Source organism: Tachysurus vachellii, chromosome 23 (genome assembly GCF_030014155.1).
Source record: "Tachysurus vachellii isolate PV-2020 chromosome 23, HZAU_Pvac_v1, whole genome shotgun sequence".
Lineage (NCBI taxonomy): Eukaryota > Metazoa > Chordata > Actinopteri > Siluriformes > Bagridae > Tachysurus > Tachysurus vachellii.
Window position 1 is genome coordinate 2,593,434 of NC_083482.1, and position 24,212 is coordinate 2,617,645.

The 24,212-nt window shown below is 42.8% G+C and overlaps 1 protein-coding gene across 3 annotated transcripts in view; it reads right to left on the reverse strand.

Moving 5' to 3' along the window:
• Nucleotides 1-18,020, reverse strand: part of mxi1 (max interactor 1, dimerization protein) — a 49,807-nt gene extending 31,787 nt beyond the window's left edge. Inside the window, exons 1-6 of one of the 3 annotated variants that reach the window (XR_009647653.1) lie at nt 17,700-18,020; nt 15,578-15,683; nt 12,203-12,232; nt 4,298-4,412; nt 3,795-3,975; nt 3,383-3,644 (exon numbers count right to left, since the gene is read on the reverse strand). Coding sequence is in view for 2 of the 3 variants with exons in the window: in XM_060858998.1 (XP_060714981.1) it covers nt 3,481-3,644; nt 3,795-3,975; nt 4,298-4,412; nt 12,203-12,232; nt 15,578-15,683; nt 17,700-17,886 (783 nt within the window). In the remaining variant the exon portion in view is untranslated. Of the gene's footprint in view, nt 1-1,339; nt 3,645-3,794; nt 3,976-4,297; nt 4,413-12,202; nt 12,233-15,577; nt 15,684-15,903; nt 16,355-17,699 lie in introns of those variants that run through there. The other 2 variants (XM_060858998.1, XM_060858999.1) reach the window with 2 other exon arrangements.
• Between the last annotated feature and the right edge of the window lie 6,192 nt (nt 18,021-24,212).

The following is a 24,212-nucleotide window of genomic DNA, read 5'->3' on the forward strand; positions in this document are numbered from 1 at the left end:
TAGATGAGACTAAAAGGCTGCCAGATGAAGCAACTGTTCACCACGAGAGTGCATCTATTCTTCTCACATAATGGCGCAATTACGCAACGGAAATTATTCAAATTGCCGCCTGTCGGCATTTCGTATGGGATAAAGGCTCTTAATCCTTGTTTTATCTATGATGTAACATCAGGCTTAAAATTTCACATGACAAATTTCATTTTAAAAACAGGCTACGTAGTAGATGTATGACCATAAGGTTTTATTTTCTGCTTTGTTTAACCATAATTCAGCAATTTAACATGGAGATTAAACGTACAAATCGATGATGAGCGAATCTCATGTAGGCCATGAACACACACCCTTCTTCGTTCCTTATTCTGAACACGTTCTGATGCATCTTTAGTATCCTGATCTATTTGTTTATTGTTTAATCCTAGTATACATTAGATCAGGGATGTGTGATTGAGCCTGACAGAAGATATTTATATCCTTTGTGCTGCAAATTGCACATATTTACGTTCTTTATTGTTCTCACTTACGTTACAGCTGCTACAGACGATCGCTCGTAGCAACGTAGCATGTCGCGTGTGTAACTAAAGGGAGTCTATGTCCATGAACGTCAAATAAAGCTCCTTATAGAAAATCTTTTTTTCTGTTATTAATCTGTACCAGGAGGCACGGTGGCTTAGTGGTTAGCACGTTCGCCTCACACCTACAGGGTCGGGGTTCGATTCCCGCCTCCACCTTGTGTGTGTGGAGTTTGCATGTTCTCCCCGTGCCTCGGGGGTTTCCTCCGGGTACTCCGGTTTCCTCCCCCGGTCCAAAGACATGCATGGTAGGTTGATTGGCATCTCTGGAAAATTGTCCGTAGTGAGTGAATGAGAGTGTGTGTGTGTGTGTGCCCTGTGATGGGTTGGCACTCCGTCAAGGGTGTATCCTGCCTTGATGCCCGATGACGCCTGAGATAGGCACAGGCTCCCCGTGACCCGGGGTAGTTCGGATAAGCGGTAGAAAATGAATGAATGAATGAATAATCTGTACCAGAGATGGGGGACTCGACTATGACTTGACTCGAGTCAGACTTAAGTCGAAAATTTGAGACTTGCTTGACAAATATTAAAAAACGACTCGACTTGACATTCATGACTTGAGACTTGACTCGGTCTTGAGTTAAATGACTCAGCGATGGGGGACTCGACTTGACTCGAGTCAGACTTAAGTCGCAAATTTGAGACTTGCTTGATGAATAATAAAAAAATGACACGACTTGACATTCATGACTTGAGACTTACTTGTGACTTGCACATGTTTGACTTACTCCCACCTCTGATCTGTACTGACTACTGATTCACGGCGGTTAATAATAAACACACACAGACTTTATTTTTTTTTGGTCTTCAGATTGGACAATCTCTGTGTTTTATTGTAAGTATTGCAGTTGGACTTACAGCTTAAATCAGAGTGCATGTTTGACAAAGAATAACCATAGTTCAGCAGGACCTCAGGTGTAATTAGCTTCATCTATGGGACCCACTTCATGTTAACTAGAGCTTCCTGATCTCTCTCACACACACACACACACACACACACACACACACACACCAGTGGGAGGCGTTCAAATCCCACCTAAGACTTCAGTGCCTAGTTTGGTATGAGCATAACGATTATCAAGTGTTTAAAGTGACATTTACAAAGACTTCATTACTCAGCAGACATGAGAGAAAAATTCCCACTACGATCAGGAAGAGCAGGGGCGCTGATCTCAGATCAGATTCTTCCTGCTCTTCTGTGTGATCCAGAACACTCCCGACTTCATCCAGAGCTGATTCAGGATCAGCGTTTGCTATAAATCTATAATATAATAGAACAAAATCACTGAGATTGTGGGATTAGACGGGATGCTGCGGGGCACCTGCTCGTATGTGAAGGGGTGTGTGTGTGTGTGTGTGTGGCGTGTCAGGAAGCACACAGTTCTCGACATGGGTCCTGGATTTAAGTGCAGATTTAAAAAGAGGGGGTAAGAAGCAAAGTAGGTGGAAAAGAATGAATTATAACAAAAAGGTAGTCGTGTCTTTAAGAAACAGAAAGAGATGTGGTTTGGCCTGGTGTTAGATACGCAGCACCATGTTCAGTCGAGCACTCCAACACACAGCTCGGGATGGGTTACATAATATTCAAATAAAAAACATTTAATACAAAAAGAGAGAGAGAGAGAGAGAGAGAGGGAAAAAAAAAACAGGAACAGGAAAGAAGGATAAATAAATGACTTCATTCTATCGATAAATAAAATCAGCTGATGACGGACGAGCGGGAAATCAGGCTCAGCACCGGTGGAATGCCTCTCAGCTTCAACAGGGGAACACACACACACACACACGCACGCACGCGCGCACACACACACAGGCACACATACGGATAAAATAAATGATAGTTAGCTAATAAATAAAAAGAGTGTTGCGGGTCCAGCGCTCAGGGGTCCCGCTGCTGAAGCCATCAGTGAGAATTTTTTCCTTCCGTTTTGGTCAGAATGGGGAAAAAAAAACAACAACAATGGATTAATAAGTCGCTGAGCAGAAGTGTAATACTGTCCATGCCACTCTGTCAGAGCAATCTGAGAAGGAATAGGTGTATCTTTCCAAAAATATAATTTAAAATGCACAAAATAAAACACAAGACGAACAGCAACAGAGGCTACCCATTAGGTATCTAGCTTTTTTTTTTTTTTTTTTTTTAAACTCCTTTACTTAATTTATTAAACTATTTATGTATTATATACAAAAAAAAAAAAAAAAAAAAAAACAAGTTGAATTTTGCTCTTTTGGACGGTGTTTGAGGAAAGGGAGAAGGATTAAAAATAAAAAAAACAAACGAGGGGAACAAAAAGAAGAGTCGGAGTTAGAGGAGTTATTGCTTGTTACCGCTAAGAGGGATGTCTACGTCGCAGCTGCTGGATGGAAGCACGGCTCGGCTGCTTCCGACTTTATAAACGCACCATAAAATGCACCGTGGGAAAGACTTCCGGAAAAGGTCGACCCGCTCCCGTGACGAGAGGCTTTCGTCAGGTTCTTTTCGCGTAGCACCATTCGGAACACAAAGTTCATGCCTTAGCCTTTTTTCGCTCGCAGCTGATCTTGATATGCGGCGCCGCGGAGGACCTTCAGATCGTACGCACTTGCACTGAGTCGCAGTGCTTCAGAACGTCCCAACAGGTAACCAGATCACGAGAACAGATCGCGGGAGAGAAATCAAATTGATGAAAGTGATACTAAAAGGCAAGACGCGTGCGTTTCTGTGTTTGAAGAAAGACATAGAGAGAGAGAGAGCCATTAAAGGCAGTGTACATTCAATCAGCCAATCAGAACGCAGCTCTGACTGAGGCGGTGGCTTGTGCTCTGGTCACCTGTGGGGTTCTGACAGGGGTTGGGTGGTGGTACAGTGGAGAGGATGGTGTGGAGGGGTGGGTGGTTGCTGTTGCCTGGACTGCACGTGTGTGCGTGTCTATGAGCTGAAGGCTATCTTGACGCTGCAGGAGGAGTAGCCCTCGTCGCTGGCCAGGCTCTGCAGGCTGCTGTGGTCGTCCAGGTCGCTGGTGCTGGCCGTGCTCACGCTATCCAGCTCTCCATGGGAGAACTCGGTGCTCTCGACGTCCACCTCGATCTCCTCTGTGTGGGGAGAAAGGGAAAAAAATTCTGTTAAATCTCTGAAATCATTTCACATAGCTCCTGATAGATATGGCGGCAAAATATTGGCACCCCATCTGTGTGCTGTATGATGTATGTCTGTAACGTGGTTGTGTGTCCGTCTCTGTGTACCTTGGTCCGAGTCAGAGCGGTCGGAGTGGTCAGAGCACGGGGTCGAGCCCAAGCTGTCTGAGCGCACCCTCTCAGTCTTACACGTCCCCCGAAGGGAGTCCAGCTGCCTCCGGAGGTGTCTCTGCTTCCGCGCCAAGTTGTCTAGCTGGTTCCGAGACTTCCGGTCGGCCTCCTCCAGCTTCTACACACACAGTCATTTTTTTGATGTCAAGGAAAGTGTGTCTTAGTCTCATGTGTATACGGTTTCGGCAGACTTCTCAAATCAATATAAACACACACTCAATGTGTCCGGTGGCAGTATGGTAGCATAATAAAACACGACCCGGGGCACCGCACACACACACACACACACACACACACACACACACACACACACACAGTCAATAAATCCATAAAGCTCTAGCTCAATATAAGTGCTTATGTGAAATCCACAGCACTTTAAGCAACCCAACTGCATCCTGAATATATAAACATATACTCTTTTAGATATACGTGTGTGTTACCTTTATATGTGCTTTGGCTTTGTTAAGCAGGCCCAGCGTAGTGTGACGGTTGCAGTCGGGTCCCAGTGGGATGAGTGCCTTCAATCGTTCCAGACAAAGACGCAAGTGGGCTCGCCTACCACACACACACACACACACACACACAAGCCGGTTATTTACAGCATAATCTTTACACAATATAAAACAATTTCACTGTGGCTCAGTCTTAAATGGATCAAACTCATGATCCCTAGACAGATAGTACACTAGACAGGTCCGCATGTTCCTATGTGCTGAGTATATACACTGTATAGGAAGCCATTGGTATCAGAAAATCAGTGGAATTCCTTTCCCCACTTCACTGGGAACTGTGTGTGTGTGTGTGTGTTTCAGCGATGACTATCTTTGTGTTCTCTATATGTCTGATGTCAGGTCGGTGCCGGCTGTACCATGCCTTATCTGGCCTGTGTGTGTCTGCTTTGTTGTCCACTATAACATACACCCCTTTAATGCTCATACTCTCTCGCTCACACACACACACAAGCAGACAAAGACACACAGACACACATGTCTCGCCAGTAAAGATAAGTGGCAGATTTACTGTGCCTTATCAGAGACAGAGTGTAATAAGCGAGTCACGCACGCACAAACACACACATACTCCAGCTGGTATCAGGCATGTCTACTGTGACACACACATGCTTTAAAACTCATCGGTCGTGAAAAGTTACATGTTTATCTCATTCCTCTCTTCACTAACTTATCCTCATGCTAGCTGCTAAAATCTAAAAGCCATTAAAAATCACAGAAGAGAAAAAAATCGGTCAGGAAATCTACGCTGTTACACAAATCACATGGTGTAACGTAATGACACACACTTTCCAAACTCTCAGGGGAAGTCCACGAAAAGAGTTTTGAAAACATCACTGTAACATGGGGAAAATAAGGTTCACACCCTGGCCTCGTGCAAGAGACGATGATTAAAAGGACAAGGTCCGTGCTTTCGTTTCATAGAAATGCAAACGTATCTGTATCACAATGTAGGGCGGATCTCCACGCGATAATCCAACTCGCACCGCAAACCTGTAATGAGGCAGTATGTCATGTAGACGTGCTGCTTAAGCATCACGAGTGTGTTGAACGTTGCGACTGAGCTTAGGAAATGTACGCAACTGCACCAGATCAATGGCGTCTAGTTTTAGAAAGAATAAAAAAATAATAATCGAGGAAAAAAAAAAAACTAGTACCGTTTGAATTCGTTAAAGTTCTGCTTTATCCACAATTTTAGTCTGCTTCCTGTCATTACATCAATTACACTGACAGCAACACACACACATACACACACATACACACACACATACATACACACACACATACACACACCAGTTTCAAAACCATCCATTCCTGTTCTGTGACCAAAGGCATTCCTCATGGGTGTACCCTAGGCCCGCTTCAGCCGGAGCTTGTGGGTATTATCAGCAGGACCGTGTGTGTGAGATTGTGCGTGTGTGTAGGATGTGGCATGACTGAGCGTGTGTCCAAGAATAGCTCGTACACTCCTTTACTGAGCTGTGTGAATGACACTCCATCTGTGGCATGATTACACAACACGCGGCCCGAGTTCTCGTAAATCCACACCCGCACGACATGCAAGAGCGTTCTGTTTAAAACTGCCCACGGTGCCATGGGTATGAACACACACACAGGATGTGTTTTGTGAACAATGAATCTCGGAAAAAAGTCAGCAAGACTGAATGCCACGCTCACCCCCGATGACCTGGACGGTTTATACCACAAATAGAGTTTCGAAACCAAAAACAAGCATTTTATCTCCTTTAGTGTGGTGTTATGTAGGTCACATATTGTTATAGCTTATGTCTTTGTCCACCCTGTTGAGGCAATGAGGCCGTGGCAGACATCCACAGCTAACATGGGAGGACCTGCTGATATGACTACAGTTCAGACACGACAAAACATCCATAACACTCTCACTCACTCATTTTCTACCGCTTATCCGAACTACCTCGGGTCACGGGGAGCCTGTGCCTATCTCAGGCGTCATCGGGCATCAAGGCAGGATACACCCTGGACGGATTACATCCATGACAGTTTGCGAAAATAAAAGAGTTGACGGTTCTCGGGTATGACTTTCTGGCCATAATCACACTGGGAAAACCGTTCTCACGGTGAAGCACGGTGGTGGCTGCATCACCTTGAGCATCGGCCCTGTGACATAAGGAATAATGTAACAAGACTCTTTTGTCGCTTGGCTGTACATCTCCATGGGGGAGCCCATATGTACAGCAACGCACGCACGCTCACACACACACACACACACACACACCGTTGTACTTCTAGAAATCCCCTAAACAAGGTTGGTTTCTGATCAAACCAAAATGAAGCCTTGACACCAAGCACAACACCTCAGACTTGCTCGGTGGGGATAAATACAAACACATTTAAATATATCTTAGCGCTATACAAATAAACTTGAACTGAATTGAACATTTGCTAAAAGCCAATATGGTCCATCATACTATAAAGCACGGTGGTGGCTGCATCATGCTCAGAGTAACATAACGACAATACTGACGCCGGCTTCAGCAACAAATCTGTTCTCTTGTGTGGGTTAACATAGAACTGCTGCTGCTGGAGCACCATAGTTGCACATCATCGTTGCCCAAACATGTTCAGACTTGTTGTAAGACACACGCGCACGCACACACACAGCAGTGCAGTTTCACACATCCTTTAAATGACTTCGTGTACATTGCCTTATATCTGTGTGGTGACCACACACACATACACACACACATACACACACACACATACACGCACACACATACATACACACACACACATACACACACACACACACACACACACACATACACACACATACACACACACACACACACACACACACACATACACACACACATACACACACACATACACACACACACACACACACACACACACACACACACACGTTGCCCTGTCTTCTGAATGTCCTGACACACATCCGTGCAGTGACTCAACACACACTCCCTGACCTGACTGCATGCCCGGACATCTCCTTTCTTACACACACACTTAAAGTAATCTAGTCTATACATGGATATTTTAATCCTCAAATAACGTTCCTTTACACTACGTTTGGGGACGAGGGCGGGGGGGAAACACATTTGTGTAGATAAAAGGTCTAAAGATAGAAGACGGAGGTGGGACAGAATGTAAAATCTGGCTGTGTGACTGCTGTACAGTTTGTCATCGCGGGGTTTTCCGACATGGTGCACGTCGGCTTTAGGGCCGGGTTTATTCCAAGAAATTTATATAGAGTCAAACATCACGAAAGAAAAAGACTGAGAGCCTCGTAGCCCAGGTGCACATCAAATGGCTTTCATGTAAAAAAAAAAACGACAGAGGAACAGGGCCAGGTGATGACGGAGAGGGAAAAAGAGAAGGAAAAGAGGTATTACAGGATCTTTTGTTACTTTGCTGTACATCTCTTTAGGAGATCCCCTTATACAAATACTCACTGTTTCTTCTTTGTATCACACACACACACACACACACACACGTGTGAGCCCATGTGTACCATACATGTTCACACTTGTGCACACACACACACACACATTTATTTCACAGCTCTGTACTTTTCCCCGCGTCAGAATTTCCGCAGGCGAGACGGGACTATTTTTATTACTCACTACAAATTCAGGAGCTACAGGTTTTCACGGTACCTGACGCACTGCCGCGTGACACGCGCACAGACACACACGCCTCAGTCATGTTTGTCCCAAGTGACTTTGTGTTACTATCGTAATCGTCATCAACACACAAAATTCTGGAACGTAACGTAAGTAAAAGGATGGGCTTTTAAAGACAGGATTCAGCTGATGGACTCATGTTCTGTCTCATCCTAAAGACTAGCATCCTCCCCATTCCACACACACACACACACACACCCCTGAGACACAGAATTGGCTGTGCTTTACAATCTATTTCGGTCGCAATTAGACCAACGCTCTAATTACTAATTTATGACGATGAATTATTTTGCAGCTCTAACGAAGCCAAACACACACATGGCTGTGGGCACATCACTAACACATGGATTAACTCACATGCTGTGCTCTAATCTGCCTCAAGCAGCAGAGTCTTCTCACATGGCCTCAGAGAGAGTGTGTGTGTGATTGTATAGTGTTTGTAGATGGTGAGTTCAGATAACGCTGAGCCGTATCCCCTCCACCCCCCACCCCCCACCACTTCTAATACACACACAAACACACACACACGCAGGACAGTTGCTGCCAGATGTTAACAGAAAACCATTTTGTCTCTCTGAAGCTGATGGATATCTAAATCTAACACACACACACACACACACTCGCATTCTCACAAATACACTCTCATGCCCTAGCACTCGCTGACCTGCACACTGTCACCAGAAAACTCACGTGCGCTGGAACTCGCAATCAAGCCGCACTTGAAAATAGGCGCTCGCACACCAGCACTCACGGACACGCACTTGTGCACAAATCTTCCCAAACACATGTCCACAAAGACACACTTGAACACTGGCACTTGACCAGCACATTGACAATCGCAGCACATGCACCTGCACTCGAAAACACACACTTGTACACAAGGGCACACGGTCTTTCAAACACAAACACACACATACATACAGTACTACCGCTGGAGAGCTGGTTCACTACTCACTGGATGAATTAACACACCATGGTGTCGTGTTTCAACAATTAAAAAGTGTGATTTGGGACTCAACCCTTGTGTTTGCTTCAAAACAGAGCTTGTTTGATGAGTAACAACTCGGCTGAGTTTGTTGTTCCTGCTCCTGTGCCAATGTGCTTTCTTTAATAAGAGTCAGCTGTGTGTTCGCTCGGAGCCCTTTTCCATAAACGTGACTCCACGGCGCTCGATCAGGAACCGACCAGCACCAAAATACTGTCGATTTGGACCAAATAAAAGGTTTATCAGCATTCATCTCCCAGAATGCTCAGCGTGTAACAGGATCCTCAGAAGGTGTGTGTATTGAATTGGTGGGGTCTGCATCTAGGTGTCCTGTTACTCACAAACGTCTGCTTGATGTAATGTACAACGAGTCCTGATGACGTTCTCCCAGGATCTCGTCTCGAATCGAAACGTGGGAGTAAGTCATTCATACACAAGAATTAGTGTGTGTGTGTGTGTGTGTGTGTGTGTGATGTTCTGTCCAGAGATCAAGCCCTGCTAAGCTGCTTTTGCCAGCCAACGAAAGCTTACGCCACTCTCTGTCTCACACACACTCACGCACACAAGTGCACTAATGAGAACAGAACAAACAGTCCCAGTTTGGCTAGAGGCCCTTGCAGGACAGAGAAGCATCACAACACATCGCCTAGCCTGCCCCCCCACCCACACACACACACACACACACACACACACACACACGAAGAGTGCATGTGTTCAGCAGAAACTCTTCTAGTCAGGGAACAAAACATTATATTCTCATAAGAACTTCAGGAACTCTCTTTCTTCACAGAAGAAAAAAAAAAAAAAACAGAAACCATTTGGACCTATCAGAGAGCCATTAACCTTTGACCAATAGGATCACTCCATCAGATTGACACCGCATAGCAACAAGTAGCTGATTGGATGATTATAAACTGTAGCGTTTGCTTTCAGCTGTGTGATTTTCCTTCAGTGTATTTTCACAGCCTTTCAGACCAACTGTACCATTAAACATCATTTGTTCTCCTCACAGCTCAAACTTTATTTTAACAAAGATATAAGGCCATCCATCAAAAGTCACTTAAAAAAAATGAGAAATCTGTTTACTGTGCTAGCTAAATTTCACTGGGCACATTCACCTAAATTAGCTTTACATGGTAAACTACAATATTGCTAACACTAGCACTGGTTATCTACAGCTAGTCACAGATGATTCCTGCATGTCAGACAGCCATTTTGTGTCTGATCAGGGCTTATATGTGTTGTGTGTGTGTGTGTGAGTGAGTGTGTTTGCGAGCGCTGATTATGTGCTGTTTACAGTCTGCATCTTACAGCTTCCTCTTTTAAGTGGTTGTTCCTGTGTTCAATAGACTTCAAAAGGCCATACAAAAGAAAATAAGTCAAACACCAACTTGATCTTGTGGCAAAAACAAAATCGGAATTTTTCCACACACACATTGTTTCGGAAATTCTCACGATGTTAGCTTCACCGCGTTTAAACATAAAAGCCGATCTATTTGACTCACTTCAATCTGTGGGTTCGTACAGAAAACATAGTGTGACAAAACGTGACAACGTGAAAAGATTTGCATGACTATGCAAACTCCAGGCAAAATGGATGCTGCTTTCAGTTTCTTTTCTTTTCTTTTCTTTGTAAATGTGCTGCAATAAGCGAGCCAAGTCACTAACCCCAAGATTTTCGGTCAGGGACGTGTTCACAAGAAGCTTGTGGTTGAGATTGGTGAGTTCAAAGAGGATGTGCAGACCTCAAAAACAAAACTGGTGAGCATGTGAGGAAACAATAGCGACACAATTTGTCTTCCTGTGTGCACGGAGCAGGTGGCGAGAAATAGCATGACATCAGAGTGTCTACTGATGACATGCGGTGTCTGGTTATCTCACTAAACCAGCTGGCTTAAGCAGAAGAGACACACACGCACACCCATCAGTTCTGCTTTACTATAAATGATGAGCCATTTAGACAGAAACCTGTGTACCATTCTGCTATTTCCACTTCGTCCTTGTGGTCGAATGTCTGCCCTGCGTACTTTCCAGGGAGACATGCGCATGACAGCTGAGAAAAGATAACAGCCGCTGCCTGTCTGCTGCCGAGATCCAGAGCGCTTGTGTTATGTATACAGTCCTCCGGGGCAGAGATTATAGAGTAGATTTGACCCGAGTGCCAAATTCTCGCCGTTTGTGCACTAATGCAGTCCTAATTCTTAGACGGTATAATACAGCTTCCTGCGTTGAGCCGCACAAAACACGGACGGTATACGTACGACTGCGATTATAACCTGATGATCGCTCATTGTAATACGCTGAGTCACTTAACAACCAAAACGTGAGCATTCTCCAGTTTAAATTGTTTTTATTTACGTTTAACAAAGCTGTGGAAACGAGCTAGCACCTGTTACTCTTATGACGTTTCGCGAAAACGCTGTTGCCTTGCTGTGCCGAGTTGCCGTGTTCTGTTGACTGGAGACGAAGGTTAAAGGAGCAAACGTCACCGTATCATCAGGTGTAGGCTTTTCTTGGTGACATTACAACATTATCAGGTTCCAACGATTCTTTACTAGAGGAACGATCATTTCAACAGACCTACCGTCAACTTAACACCAATAATAAACAATAATATGAACTTGACTGGATTGTGCTATAAACAAACACGGCACGCTGTGCGAGAGATTTTTTCCAATAGCTCCGCCCACTTTTGCCCCACCGCAGTTTAACATGATTTATGTTTGTCTCCCGAATAAACACACGGCACACCCAAAAAAAAACCCCAACAAACTTGATTCGAGACAGAGGAGGCACACTGACAAAATGCAGATCTTTGCCTTTTTGTGCAAGGTGTCACATGACTGTAACGTGTGCTCTCTGGACTGTAATAGGAAACTGCAGAAGGCAGAGCTCGAGGTTCATGGGGCTGTTACAGATTACACAAGTGGGTCACATCTCGGTTTTAATTTTAGCAGCTTGACGCATAAGCCAGCGTCACATTTTACGATACAATGATCGTATATTGCCTTACACACGTTTCTTGAGGTGTTCTTATTGCGCTAAGGAGAACTGGTGTAAAGAAATAATCTACATCACAAACTGCTGAAACTGAAAAATGGTCAGATTCCTCTCCTGTCTTTAAATCTGTTGATGTTTTTGTGTGACGTGGAAAGATCTCAAACTCACCGATTCTTCTCCAACTCGTTGTGTGTTGACCTGTGCAAGAAAGGAAAGAAAAAAACAGAGAGAGAAAAAAATGGTATGTTAAAACCTAAAAACACAATTGCCAATGGCAGAAAGTCACAGAGCATGAACACAAATGCAACATCTGCATGCCAACTGTGGTAGGAATTCGCTCCGGGGAATCAGACGAGACGAGACAATGTTGTGTGTGTTTGAAACAGAATCATGTTGCGTAAATGAGATGTTTTTTTTCTCCTACAGTATTTACGTGTCTAGTTTAGATTTTGTGGGTTTGCGATGCCGTATAGCTCTAATCCAGATGTTCATCCCTTCTGACTTAATTGTTCTATCCTTCTAACTTACATAGTTGCTGTGACTATTATGTGTTAACTAGAGGACAACCTTCTGGAGGACACAAAGCACACCTGTGCTAAAGGATAAAACAGAAACTCGTCTCTATACCGCAAAACAAATAAATAATGGAAGTAACCGGCAACAATTTCACACAGTCTGTTTTCTTTGCACCTCTGGTGTTATTTGCTTTGTCTGCAGTGAACGAAGAAGACACTAGAGAGACGAAGAAGAAAAAAAAAACCCTGGAAAGACAAAGGAAGAATCCTGCACTGAAAGCTCGAGCATGTGAGGATGTCCCTCGTGCCTGAACCCCCCCTCTGACTGAGCGTGTTGTAAATAATGTAAAGTGAGCCAGCCTCTTGCACGAGAGGAAACGCACTCGGAGGCTTTTTTTTATTCGAACGCCGTTAGTGCTGCATCGAGCTCCACCTGCACGAAAGTGGGGGAGAGGAAAGCGGGAAAAGGGGCAGGGGGCGGAGTTTCTGCTGCGTGTGACAGGATGCTTGGTGTCAGGGGAGCACATGCGTACCTCTTCCACTCGTGTGTGTGTGTGTGTGTGTGTGTGTGTGTGTGAGAGAATTCCTTTGCTTGTGTGTGTTAACTGTCTGCATGTGTCTTGTAATTTAATCCTTCAAACTCTGCCTATGGTTCCTTTCCTCCGTGTTTCATGTGAGAGGAAGCTGCATAAGCAGGCGGCATATTTTGGCAACACTAATGCACTTCTGAGATTTAACACACTCATCCATTTGAGCAAGACATTACACAGGTTATTTTTAGCGCACGCAATCCTGTGATTTCTTTTACCACACCAAAGTTGTTGGGGTTTTTTTTTTCTCCAAAAGGTTTCCCTTTGACGGGTTTCAGTTGAATTGGTACTGAACTCCGATTGGAACCACTTTGTAACAAGAACCCATTTAAAGAGTTTTTGAAATAGTTAATAAAAAACAAAATGTCTTTGTAATAAAGACGTTATTTGAAGAACTGTTCCTGGTTTAGTGAGCTACTAGACTCACCTTCAACATCAACCTTTAAGGGTTCTTTGGAATGCTCAGGGATTTGTTTCTCTCCAAACAAACCCAAGAATCTTACTTGGAAGTCCCTTCCAAAAGAACATTCAGTCTTTCACAGGATCCTCTAGCAGGACAAGTAAAGAATGCTTAAAAGAACCAGATCTCAAAAAAAAAACAAAAAAAAAAACCTGGACTAGTGACTTGGGTCCACTCTGATGCTGGTCACCGAATGTAAAAAACTGAAAGATGTTCTGATGTCACAAACCATTTATGGTTCAAATAAATGACATGTAGCGTGTAAGTAGATGAGTCTCGAACAAGGAGCCTCCTTTTCCTTTACATAACTGTAGCCGAAAATGTAGGTTGAAAAATTATTGTGACAAGAGAATGCAAACGAGTTACATGCCAAAGCTGCATCCATGACTGGAAACAACTGGAGAACAGGCAAACAGAATGGAGACAAACACGGTATGTAATAATATGCCTGTGTGTCCCTGAGGGCCTGCCATACATGCTGTTATCACCCTTAATCGCTCAGTTTGCCCGTCCTCATTACAGCCCTATTGTGGCTGGGAGAACTAGCGTGCTCGCGCAGGTATGCCGACGGATCAGATAGCAGCACTGCGGCATTCTTTTACCCTCACGCTGGTGTACACTCATGGAGACTACTTTATTTTTTTCCACAGACCCTGGAATCGGCATGTCGTCAAGATGTCCAACATCGAGAAAGGCAGAAAAAGCAGAAGGGAACCCTTTCCTTAACCCTCCCCTCCAGTCCACACAAACAGAGCGAGTGTGCAGATGCAAAGCTGGCACGCAAGCATCTGCAGGCGTCTGGAGGCACTCTGGATTACAGTTTAGATTGGAAGGAGAACGTTTGGATTTAAAGGGACATGGTTTATAAATCATCGGATGATTTGAAGGTTTGGTTCGAAATCTACACAGAGGGCCAGAAAAATGTCGGGACGACTTGTATCACTTGTATTTGATAACGTAAATTAACCTAACGTAAACTTTAATCGAAAGGAAAAAGAAATAAAGAAAAAAACACACACAAAAATAGCTGGAGAATGATCCTGATGAACAGATTCACCTTGGTAGCCAGAGAACAAGAGCTTGCTGTAAATAAAACATGGCTAGGGATCGTGGGGGAAAACCTCACACTCTGTACAGGGAGTCAAACTCCTCAATGTACGTTTGTTCATCAAACACATCTTCTCACTATAGCTCCAGTGTCCTGCACATTTCAGCTATGCCTGACCTTTTAACTCCAGAACATCAGCCGGTTCCATGGTGTAAACATCCAAAACATTGCAAGCCTTCCTGCATGACTGCTGCGTTTCATCCAGAATTGTTCGTGCCAAGTAAATAAAAAACAAAAACAAAAAGCGTTTTGTTCTGCGTCCATAAAGATGACATATAATCACACAATCATGTTATTATTTTAACCTAAATGGTTCAGGGTTCTCCATTTCCAATGAAGGAAAGAAAATATGAGGATGTTTATTGCTCCATTTGAGGTAAGGTCGGCAAGATAATCTAGCTAGCTTGTTGATCACGTAACACTATTTCAGTCACTGTAACGCGATGGACAACAAGCGCAGTCGAGCGGTTGTACGTTTTTCGTGCTTGGTGGGAATTTCTTGACGGTCCCTTACGCGCCCGTGCAGTGCAGCTGCAGCGCTGCCGTTTGACAATCAGCTGATGAGCTGAACGTGCCCCCCTTACCCACCCCCCACCCCAACAAAACTACCACCTGCACGAGCGGGTTTTAAAAAAAAAAACAAAAAAAAAACACGTGCATTTTTTTTTTATCACTTCTTTAAACCTGGAATAATAATCACATAATTACTATAATACACGTGCACCGAACAGTGTACACGTGCACAGACACAGAGTGGTGGCCCAGGAGCTGTAGTTATGACGTTATGCGCATGCTTTAGAAGCCCCTTTAATATCATTAAGACTGCATTAGATTTAAGGACAGATAGCATAGCAGGCTATCCGTGTTTACCTGTTGTGGTTGCTGCTGTGCTTCTTATTCCGGAATTTTCTTTGTCTCTGGTAGTTGTTGGAGCTCTGAATAGACGGAAACGTCGAGGCGTAGCCATGTTCGCACTCTGTCAAAAACAAAACAACAAAAAAACGTGTTGTTAACGCGTTATTACCGAGCACTAAAAGGCGAACTCTCGGTTTCAAACGTGTGACTTTCGTTTCTAAACAGCTTCCACGACGTGCAGCTCGACGTGGCACTGTCCGTATACCCCATAACCCAAGTGCACTGGAATAAACATCACGCATTCGTATAAGGACGAGATGTTGTTTTTTTTTTTTTTTTACCTCTTTCTCTTCTCTCTAAATACTCAGCAGCTTCCAGTAACCTCTGGATGTTCAGCACGGCGGTCATATTGTTTATAAAAGGAGGCTGGAGTTTAAATGATAGCAAAAAAAAAAAAAAAAAAAACGCTTCCAAAATGTTGTAATAGATCACTGTGTATATCTCAGTGTAATAAAGTATAAGCACTTTAAAAACCCTCTAACTGACTAACAGCCGAAATGCAGAACTGACTTTGATTTAGCTTTTCTTTTCTCTCTCTCTCTCTATCTCCCTCTATCTCTATTATCTATTAGCAAAACTAGCACAAATAAAATAAACACGCTATTAAAAATCTAAAACTTATATAATCACGAAACTCTAAAATGTAAAAAAAATGTATATAAACTATACAAAAACAAAAAAACAAAAAAATCCCCCAGAAAGCCCGACACAGTCCTCAGTGCTTGTGCTCTCTCTCTCTCTCTCTCTCTCTCTCTCCTGCAGTTTGTTTACCTAGCTTCACAGCTGAGAGGCGGAACCTAATGCGCATGCGCAAGCGAGCCCTCACACGCAAGACATTCTGGGTAATCGAGTCCCTTCACCGTGTCGCGGCGCACGTACGCATTTTCGCACCTTTGTATAGTTTCTTCGTCTTAACACGCATCAGGACTCGTACACGTTCGTTTCGATAAGTAAACAAACACCGTCTTGGTTTATTTCGAATTTATTTCATACACGTTGACATCATCGCGACCTGTAATTTATAATACAGACTAACTATTTGGAGCGATCACGAGTTTTTATTAAACACACAAACCAACACTATAGTTTTTCTGTCACACTTTATTTATATGACGCTTCGAGTCCCATAATTCGTTCGGAGTAACAGGCCCAGCAACACGTGACGTCACACAAACACCGCGTTTCATTGGTTGCGCCCCATTGTGGGCTGGACCTAAAGCGCTTGGGCTTGGACCAATCAGAGCGAAGAAAAGTTCTCATGCGGAAGCCATGTGAGCAACACCCACACCAGGAAGGAAGCACATATGGGAAGTTTAAACATTAAAGATCACGCAGAAGAAATTGAACGATTTAAGACAAAATCGGCAACGCATGACGTGTTAAATATCTACAGAATAAACTGTGGTTTGGTTGATCTGAGTTTATTACAAAAACCCGTGTGTGCTCGAAATACACCACATCATTACACCATAACCATCAGATGCACACTTTAAACTATCTCTGAGTTTAAACTATCTCTGAGTCTTAATCCGTGACACAAATCTGTCTGGAAGCCTGTAAACGTGTGTTGTTGTTTTGTTTTTTTTGACTGCACGTGTGACACAAAGCCTGTTAGCACACAGTCACTAACCTTAAGCCAGAACTGGGAGTTATTTATATATATATATATAAGCTGTAAACACGTCTATTTTCTATATAGGTCATGTGAACATTCGTGCCTGTGCGACACAACACGATGATGATGTTGAATGGGGACGAGGAGCAGAACAAGGCAACGTCACGTCCATGACGCCTGCACGGATGGATGGAATAAGTGACCGAGATCAATCAAAACAATCAATATCGATGACCATTAATGTGTATTAGTGTGAAATGTTAAACCGGAGGGGTGGTGGATGAAGAAGAGAGAGAGGAAGAGGATGAAGAGGAGGATGAGGAGAGAGAGGGGGGTAAGTGAGTGTCCCATCGCGCGCGCACTGCGCTCCTTTGTTGTCTCAGTCTGTTGTCCGTATATAATAACGCAGGTGCTGCAGAGAACCTGGTCACACAAAGCACACAAAAAAACCTCATCACTTACTTCCATCCTTCCTCTCGGCTCGGTCAATGTAGCTGGCCGCCTGCAGCAGAACCTGGACGTTCTGGAGGAAAGTGCTGATGGGAGATGATTCTCTGGAGCCGAAAACAGCACTAAAAGGACAAGCGTCCAAACCCCGACTGTCCGCTCCGCTTTCCGAGTCTCGCTTCTGTCTCTCACTTTTCGCCATATTTGTTTATTTATTCTTTGTGACAGTTGGCACAAACTCCTGTCCGTGATGCCGCGCCGAGACTCTGAACGTGACGCGCAGGTTCTCAGGCACTACTGAGCTCAGTGCTGGATGAGACGCGCGCACGCACTCACACACACACACACACACACACACACACACACACTCACACACGAGCGCACAAAGAGAGAGAGAGGGAGATCACGAATCAGAGAGGTTTCATGGTCCTAGTGCCTGAACTACACTGCACAGCTTCCAAAAATGTCCATAACCAAAAACCTAACAAACAAACAAAAAAACAGCAGGTAGGAATTCCGAGGTTGGTGTTTTTTTTTTCCTGGTCAGTGGTAACTACAACCTCTAGTCAAAAGTAATCGATTCACTACTGATTTGATTCACACCTGAACATTAGGATTCATTTAATAATTCACTTTATACTGGTCAGTGCCACACTAGGTCATGGGCCTGTCAACAGCCATACACACACACACACACACACACACACACACACACACACACACACACACACACACACACACAATCACACTAGGAATGTAAACCTAAGGATTCATATGATACACTTTGGAACCTCAATTTTTATTTTACCACTGAATCTGAAAGTTGCCAGTGCTTTCAAGGTCCAGGAAAAATCATACATATGGTTGTGGGGAACCTGCAGAACTTTCCCTGAGGACTTGTGGCACGCTAAACCAGGTGACAGTCCATTTCAGGTCACGATCAAGCACACACTCTCACTACAGGGGTGATTATGCCGAAAAATATTCTAGAATGCGGATGCAACTAGTTCATCTGATTTAGCAAATGGAGAGCTTCTGAGAGGCAGTCTGAGGGAAGTGCTAACGTCTCTCTCTCTCCCCCCCCCCTCTCTCTCCCCTGTGGTCTCTCTATGCTTTAGCCTTTAGCTATATGGACAGGCTAGGACGGCAGCGTGGCGCTCTCCTAGTGCACTTCAAAGTGTCCAAGCTTTGATGTGCAGTTCACAGACAGCATGAAAGCAGGATGCAGAGGAGCTCGCACTCTGCAAATCAAGACCATGGCCTTCAGCTAGCGTTTGTGTGTGTGTGTACTGGGTGTATCTGGACTACAAAGTGGTTCATCATTTTTGGATCTAGGGATAAAGGGAGTTATTGTGTGTCCTTGAGCCGAGTATGGGCCGGGATCAAGTGAGATCAACGGAAAAACGCTGGTGCATAGCATGGACATAATAGATTAGCAAACAGCATTCAAATGAACAGTTGATGACTATCTTCAGCACAAACATAGGTCGTAATGTGAATGAGTAAAAACACTGTACGTACTATACAGATAGAGGTTAATTATTAATAAATGTTTGTTTACATTTATTTCACAGATATCGATCAGTAAACACTAAATATATCTAAATATAAAGCAGGCTGTTCATTAGTAGATTAGATAATTTCCCAACGTTCTCTGGACACTTATAGATTCTGTAGTTAAATATTAATTTTTTAAAATCTGTTATACAAATATAAAGATACTAAAAACACTACTCAGTAATATATATCATAAATATAAGCCATAGTTGTGTTACATGTTATTCAATACCAATTAAATCTATACCAACTGTCTAAATAACCAGAGAAGTAATTAAGAATAACTTGTAATTTGGCATGTACATATATATATACTATATATATATATATATATATATATATATATATATATATATATATATATATATATATAGTATATATATGTGTGTGTGTGTGTGTGTGTGTGTGTGTGTGTGTGTGTGTGTGTGTGTATGCTAACTAGCTTGCCACTTGCTAGGCGTTCTGCTAGTTAGCAGCTTTTCCCAAGCTGGATGATAAATCTACATACATTACAGCATACAGATGGAGAAGCCGGCTACATAACTTATTCAATACATTCGAATTTGAAAGCATTATTATTATTATTATTATTATTATTATTATTATTATTATTATTATTATTATTTAGATTTGCGAGCAGCTTTTATCTGCATTTAGAAATACGACATTGCTGTGGCGTCTAATCCAATGCTTGTGTAACGCCCTTCCTCTGAGATAATAACGTTTTTAGAAAGCTAGTAAAGTGCTCTTTGATGCATGTTGTGCAGCATAGCTCTAGAAAGGTCGTGTCTTAGAGTGAGACACGGTTTAAGTATGGCTGACCCTCTTTGGTTTGCTTTGCAGGTGTGTCATGCCTGTAATGACACATTAGAGCAGAGTTGTCTTGTTCCTGCTTCGCCATCTATCCATTAAATCAGGCTTTACGGCCTCTAATTAAAGGAGCTGTGCATGTGTCCCGGAGTGCACAGGCGTCATGCTAGCAGCTATATGACCAGCCAGACCCTCAGGCTCCTCTGAGTCATTCCTTGAGTTTGGTCCAGGAGCCGTGACGATGACCCATGACCCCTTTGGCCTGCAGGAGGATACACAGTACTATATCCTTTTAATGCTGTTTGATCAACTATTTGGTGTTTTGGTTTTGCTATTAAACCTGGTAGATCGTCCGGTTAAATAAGACACATTCACAGTAAACACAGCTTCTCAACAGCACTAAAGAATCCGAAAGCAACAGGGAGCTGTTGTTTTACAGTGCAATATCCCATGATTCTCTCTGTGGAGGCATCGAGGCAACTGTTATATTAGTCAAAATGGCACAGTGGAGTCCTAAAGGAAATCAGACGGATGAATGATCTCAGAAATGACTACAGGGCTGCGATTTCATATTGTATACTGTCATTTTGTGGATCTGGAGGAACTCCAGACGCCTTACCATACTACAAGGGACTGATTTCCTTTAATTGTAAAATGCTAGTCACATTCACGTCTAAATAACTGAAGGCTAAATCTATTGACACCACAGCTTTGTTGAATTCTCCAATATTTATAGTTTCTATAGTAAAATCCTCCACATGGTGGATGCCCCATATAGACGGATATTAATATCTTGTGTAATTGTTGAGATTGTGAAGTTTTCTGTAACTATACTGTATGTGTAGATAGCATTATTGTGAAAAGCTAACTTGAAGAGATAAAGAGTGATAATTAACTTGTTTCTTGGAATGCTCCACTGTTACAAAAATAATATACGATTATATTTTTTATTAGATAGAGTAGAGGAACATTTGGGACATGATAAGTGATAACAGTAATACAGGAAATACAGGTTGATTAGACTTAAGGAAGTGTCATTTTTCTGTGTAAGTGAACACTCAATGTTCAAGTGTTTACAGTGTTGCTAGGTAACTGTATGCCATAAAGCTAGCTTATTGCTAATGAAGAACGTTTTTGAACTAGATTTCAGCTTGTTTATAGAGAATGTAAAGGCACGTCGACCACAGAAATGACTCAAAGACATCAACATTTACCTCAGATGTGCAGCTAAATCATCAAGAAAAGATTCAGACAACAGTCTATAAGTACTTTTTAGACAGACCGCTAACCAAGCTTTTACATGTTCTGCTATATTAAAAAACATCATCCACTTAGCACCATGACAGAACATCGTATGTCTGCTTTCAAAGTCATGAATAAACCAGAATGGGCCATTTATATGCAACATTCTCATAAACACAATGTCACCATTTGAATGCAGAATAAACTACAGACGTCTGCGGCTCTGAAACAGCCTCCATTCTCTGTGGTTAGCACCGTATTTCACTAATAGGAATCGTAAACTGTGGACCTCCCAGCTTGCAGGGTTTGTGTGTTTGTGCTGTGAGTGCTGGCTTTGTTTGCTCCTGTAGCATGGTCTCTGTTTCAGCCCTGTGTGTGTGTGCTTTCTGGAGTTTGGCTAACCTGTTTTGCGTATGGACACCGGATGGGGTGTGTTTACTTTTAAGCCCTGGATGCTGGGACACCCAGAGTTGGCACCCGTTCTCAATGGAAGGAACAAGTGAAAGAGGGAACGCATTTCTGTATTCGGTGTTTTTTAAACTGTTCTTCAGGTTTACTTGGTCTTGCTGACTAGAGAATTCTTTGCTAGCCGAAGTTTCCTGGTTTCCTCAGGTACAGGGTTAACGTCAGAGGATGATAGTTACATTTCAGTACATCATATTCCATGTAAAACGATTCACAAATAAGGATACAGTTGAAGTGTACAGCTGAGTGCAATGTTGAGGGCCACTGTGTTATTTCCTGTTGTTATCTGATGGTATTCTGGGTGGCCCTTTATTGTTTTAGAAAGACTTCCTGGATGCTATCGGAGTCGTTCTCACCCAGTACTTTGCCGTTTTAAGAGTACAGAAATGCTCATAGACCTGAACTACGGATTATTATTAGTTTTACAGAGTAGAACAACGGACATAGTACGTAATCTTAGATATTATATAATAAGGCAAGCTTTATACATGAATGTACATATCTTTTGACATGAGTATATACTGTACAGTAAATGATAAACTTGTCTGTACAACTGTAGGCTGTATTTTAAACAGTCTTTAATTCAACTGCTCAAATTACTGATCAATATAAGGACTGTTTCTCTGTCATACACTGAACCACTGAATTATTTGTCATGTTTATTGAGTCTGTTGCTGTATGGTCATTAATCTTGTGAGATATTAGCAGTCATTCTGACACCACACCATGCACTGATATTGCTAGCATGCTAAATAGAAGAAAGAAAAATGATGAGTGTAATGAAGCTTCAAGTGCTGATCTCTTTACGTGTACAGAGGTGAGTGGTGAGAGGGACGTGGTAGTTCAGTGGTTAAGGTGTTGGACTACTGATCAGAAGGTTGTGAGTTCAAATCCCAGTGCCACCAAGCTGCCACTCCTGGGCCCGTAAGGAGCAAAGCCCTTAACCGTCAATTGCTCAGCTATAAATGAGATAAATGGAAGTCGTTCTGGATAAGCAAAATTTAAATGGTGATAGCTAGCTAGACTGACGTACTAAAGTGCTGCTGCATCACGTTCTGTAGACATGAGGTGACTGTTAAATCTGGTAATTCCTGTTAAAATGGTGATGAAATAAGACAACGCATAAACAACAAACGTAAAACATTTTGGGACAATTTCTGCAAATTTCTTCTAGGTTTAAAAAAAAGAAAAGAAAAAAAGACACGTGCGCGCAGGTGTGCACGTCGACCCGAAGAGGAACCTGACGTGCACGAGACATTCTCCTCCCAGGGGGAGAGCCTCGCTTCAGAGCCTATTGTTTGTTTCCCAACGTTCTCAGCACAGGGACATCTGGACTGTGTGTGAGTGTGTGAGATAGAGTGGGGGTGAGTTGAGGGTGTTGCAGACAGTCTGTCACCTCAGTCCAGGGCTGTTAGTGGTATAGAGAAGGGCTAACCTGTTATTACACACACACACACACATACACACACGGGGGTCATATGCTCGTGAGTAAACAGCTCTTTGATGGGGCGGGAAATACCCGGGGGCTTCTGGCATCAAGACAAGAGAGAGAGAGAGAGAGAGAGAGAGAGAGAGAGAGAGAGAGAGAGAGAGAGATGCTTTAAACATTAAAACTCAGTATAAACCATTTTCTCGGTATAAACTTCCAATCAATGACGTTTACTATGAAGTAAAATAGTACTGAAAAGCAACTGATTAGCATCCAAAAACGTACTGATGAACATACTGCTGAGGTGCTGAAGCTTTTCTATTTTAAACAAAACAAGACAGACACTGTGTGAGGGAGAATTAAGACCAAAATAAGTCAGGTTTGAAGACTCTAAATAAGAATAGCTGATTTTAGTTACATGGAAAACATTAACAGAATTTTATGGTAGCTTTAGGAAGGACTCGAGAGGACATTCAACACTGTACATATTTATTCAGAACGAACGTCTGTTGTAATGTTTACTGGAGCACACAAAATAACACACGTTCGAGGATAGCATTTTTTTAAGCTAAGAAGCTAATTTTTTGTTGAAACTGGTGTACAAAAATCATAAAAACTTGCCTTTTTTTATTAGAAAACTCTCTCTCTCTCTCTCTCTCTCTCTCTCTCTCTCTCTCTCTCTCTCTCTCTCACACACACACACACACACACACACACACACACACAGTATCATTGCTCTGTCATAAATTTTTGGTGCAGAGCTCTGTTAGCATTTTTAGTAGGCAACAGGATGATAAAATAGCTAATCATACTGGCTGGTGAGATACAAATTTCTTTTCACATCCTGGCCACGAAGTGAAAATAAAAAAAAAAATCTAAGAACTTTAAATTAAATTTAAAAAATTTAAGAACTAGCTAAAGAGAAAACAGACTGCAAAAACTTTGGTATAGCTAATGTAATAGCTTGCTAATAAGCTGCTAGTTAACAGCCTAGTTGTAGTTCAGACAAGATGCTACTTTAGGAA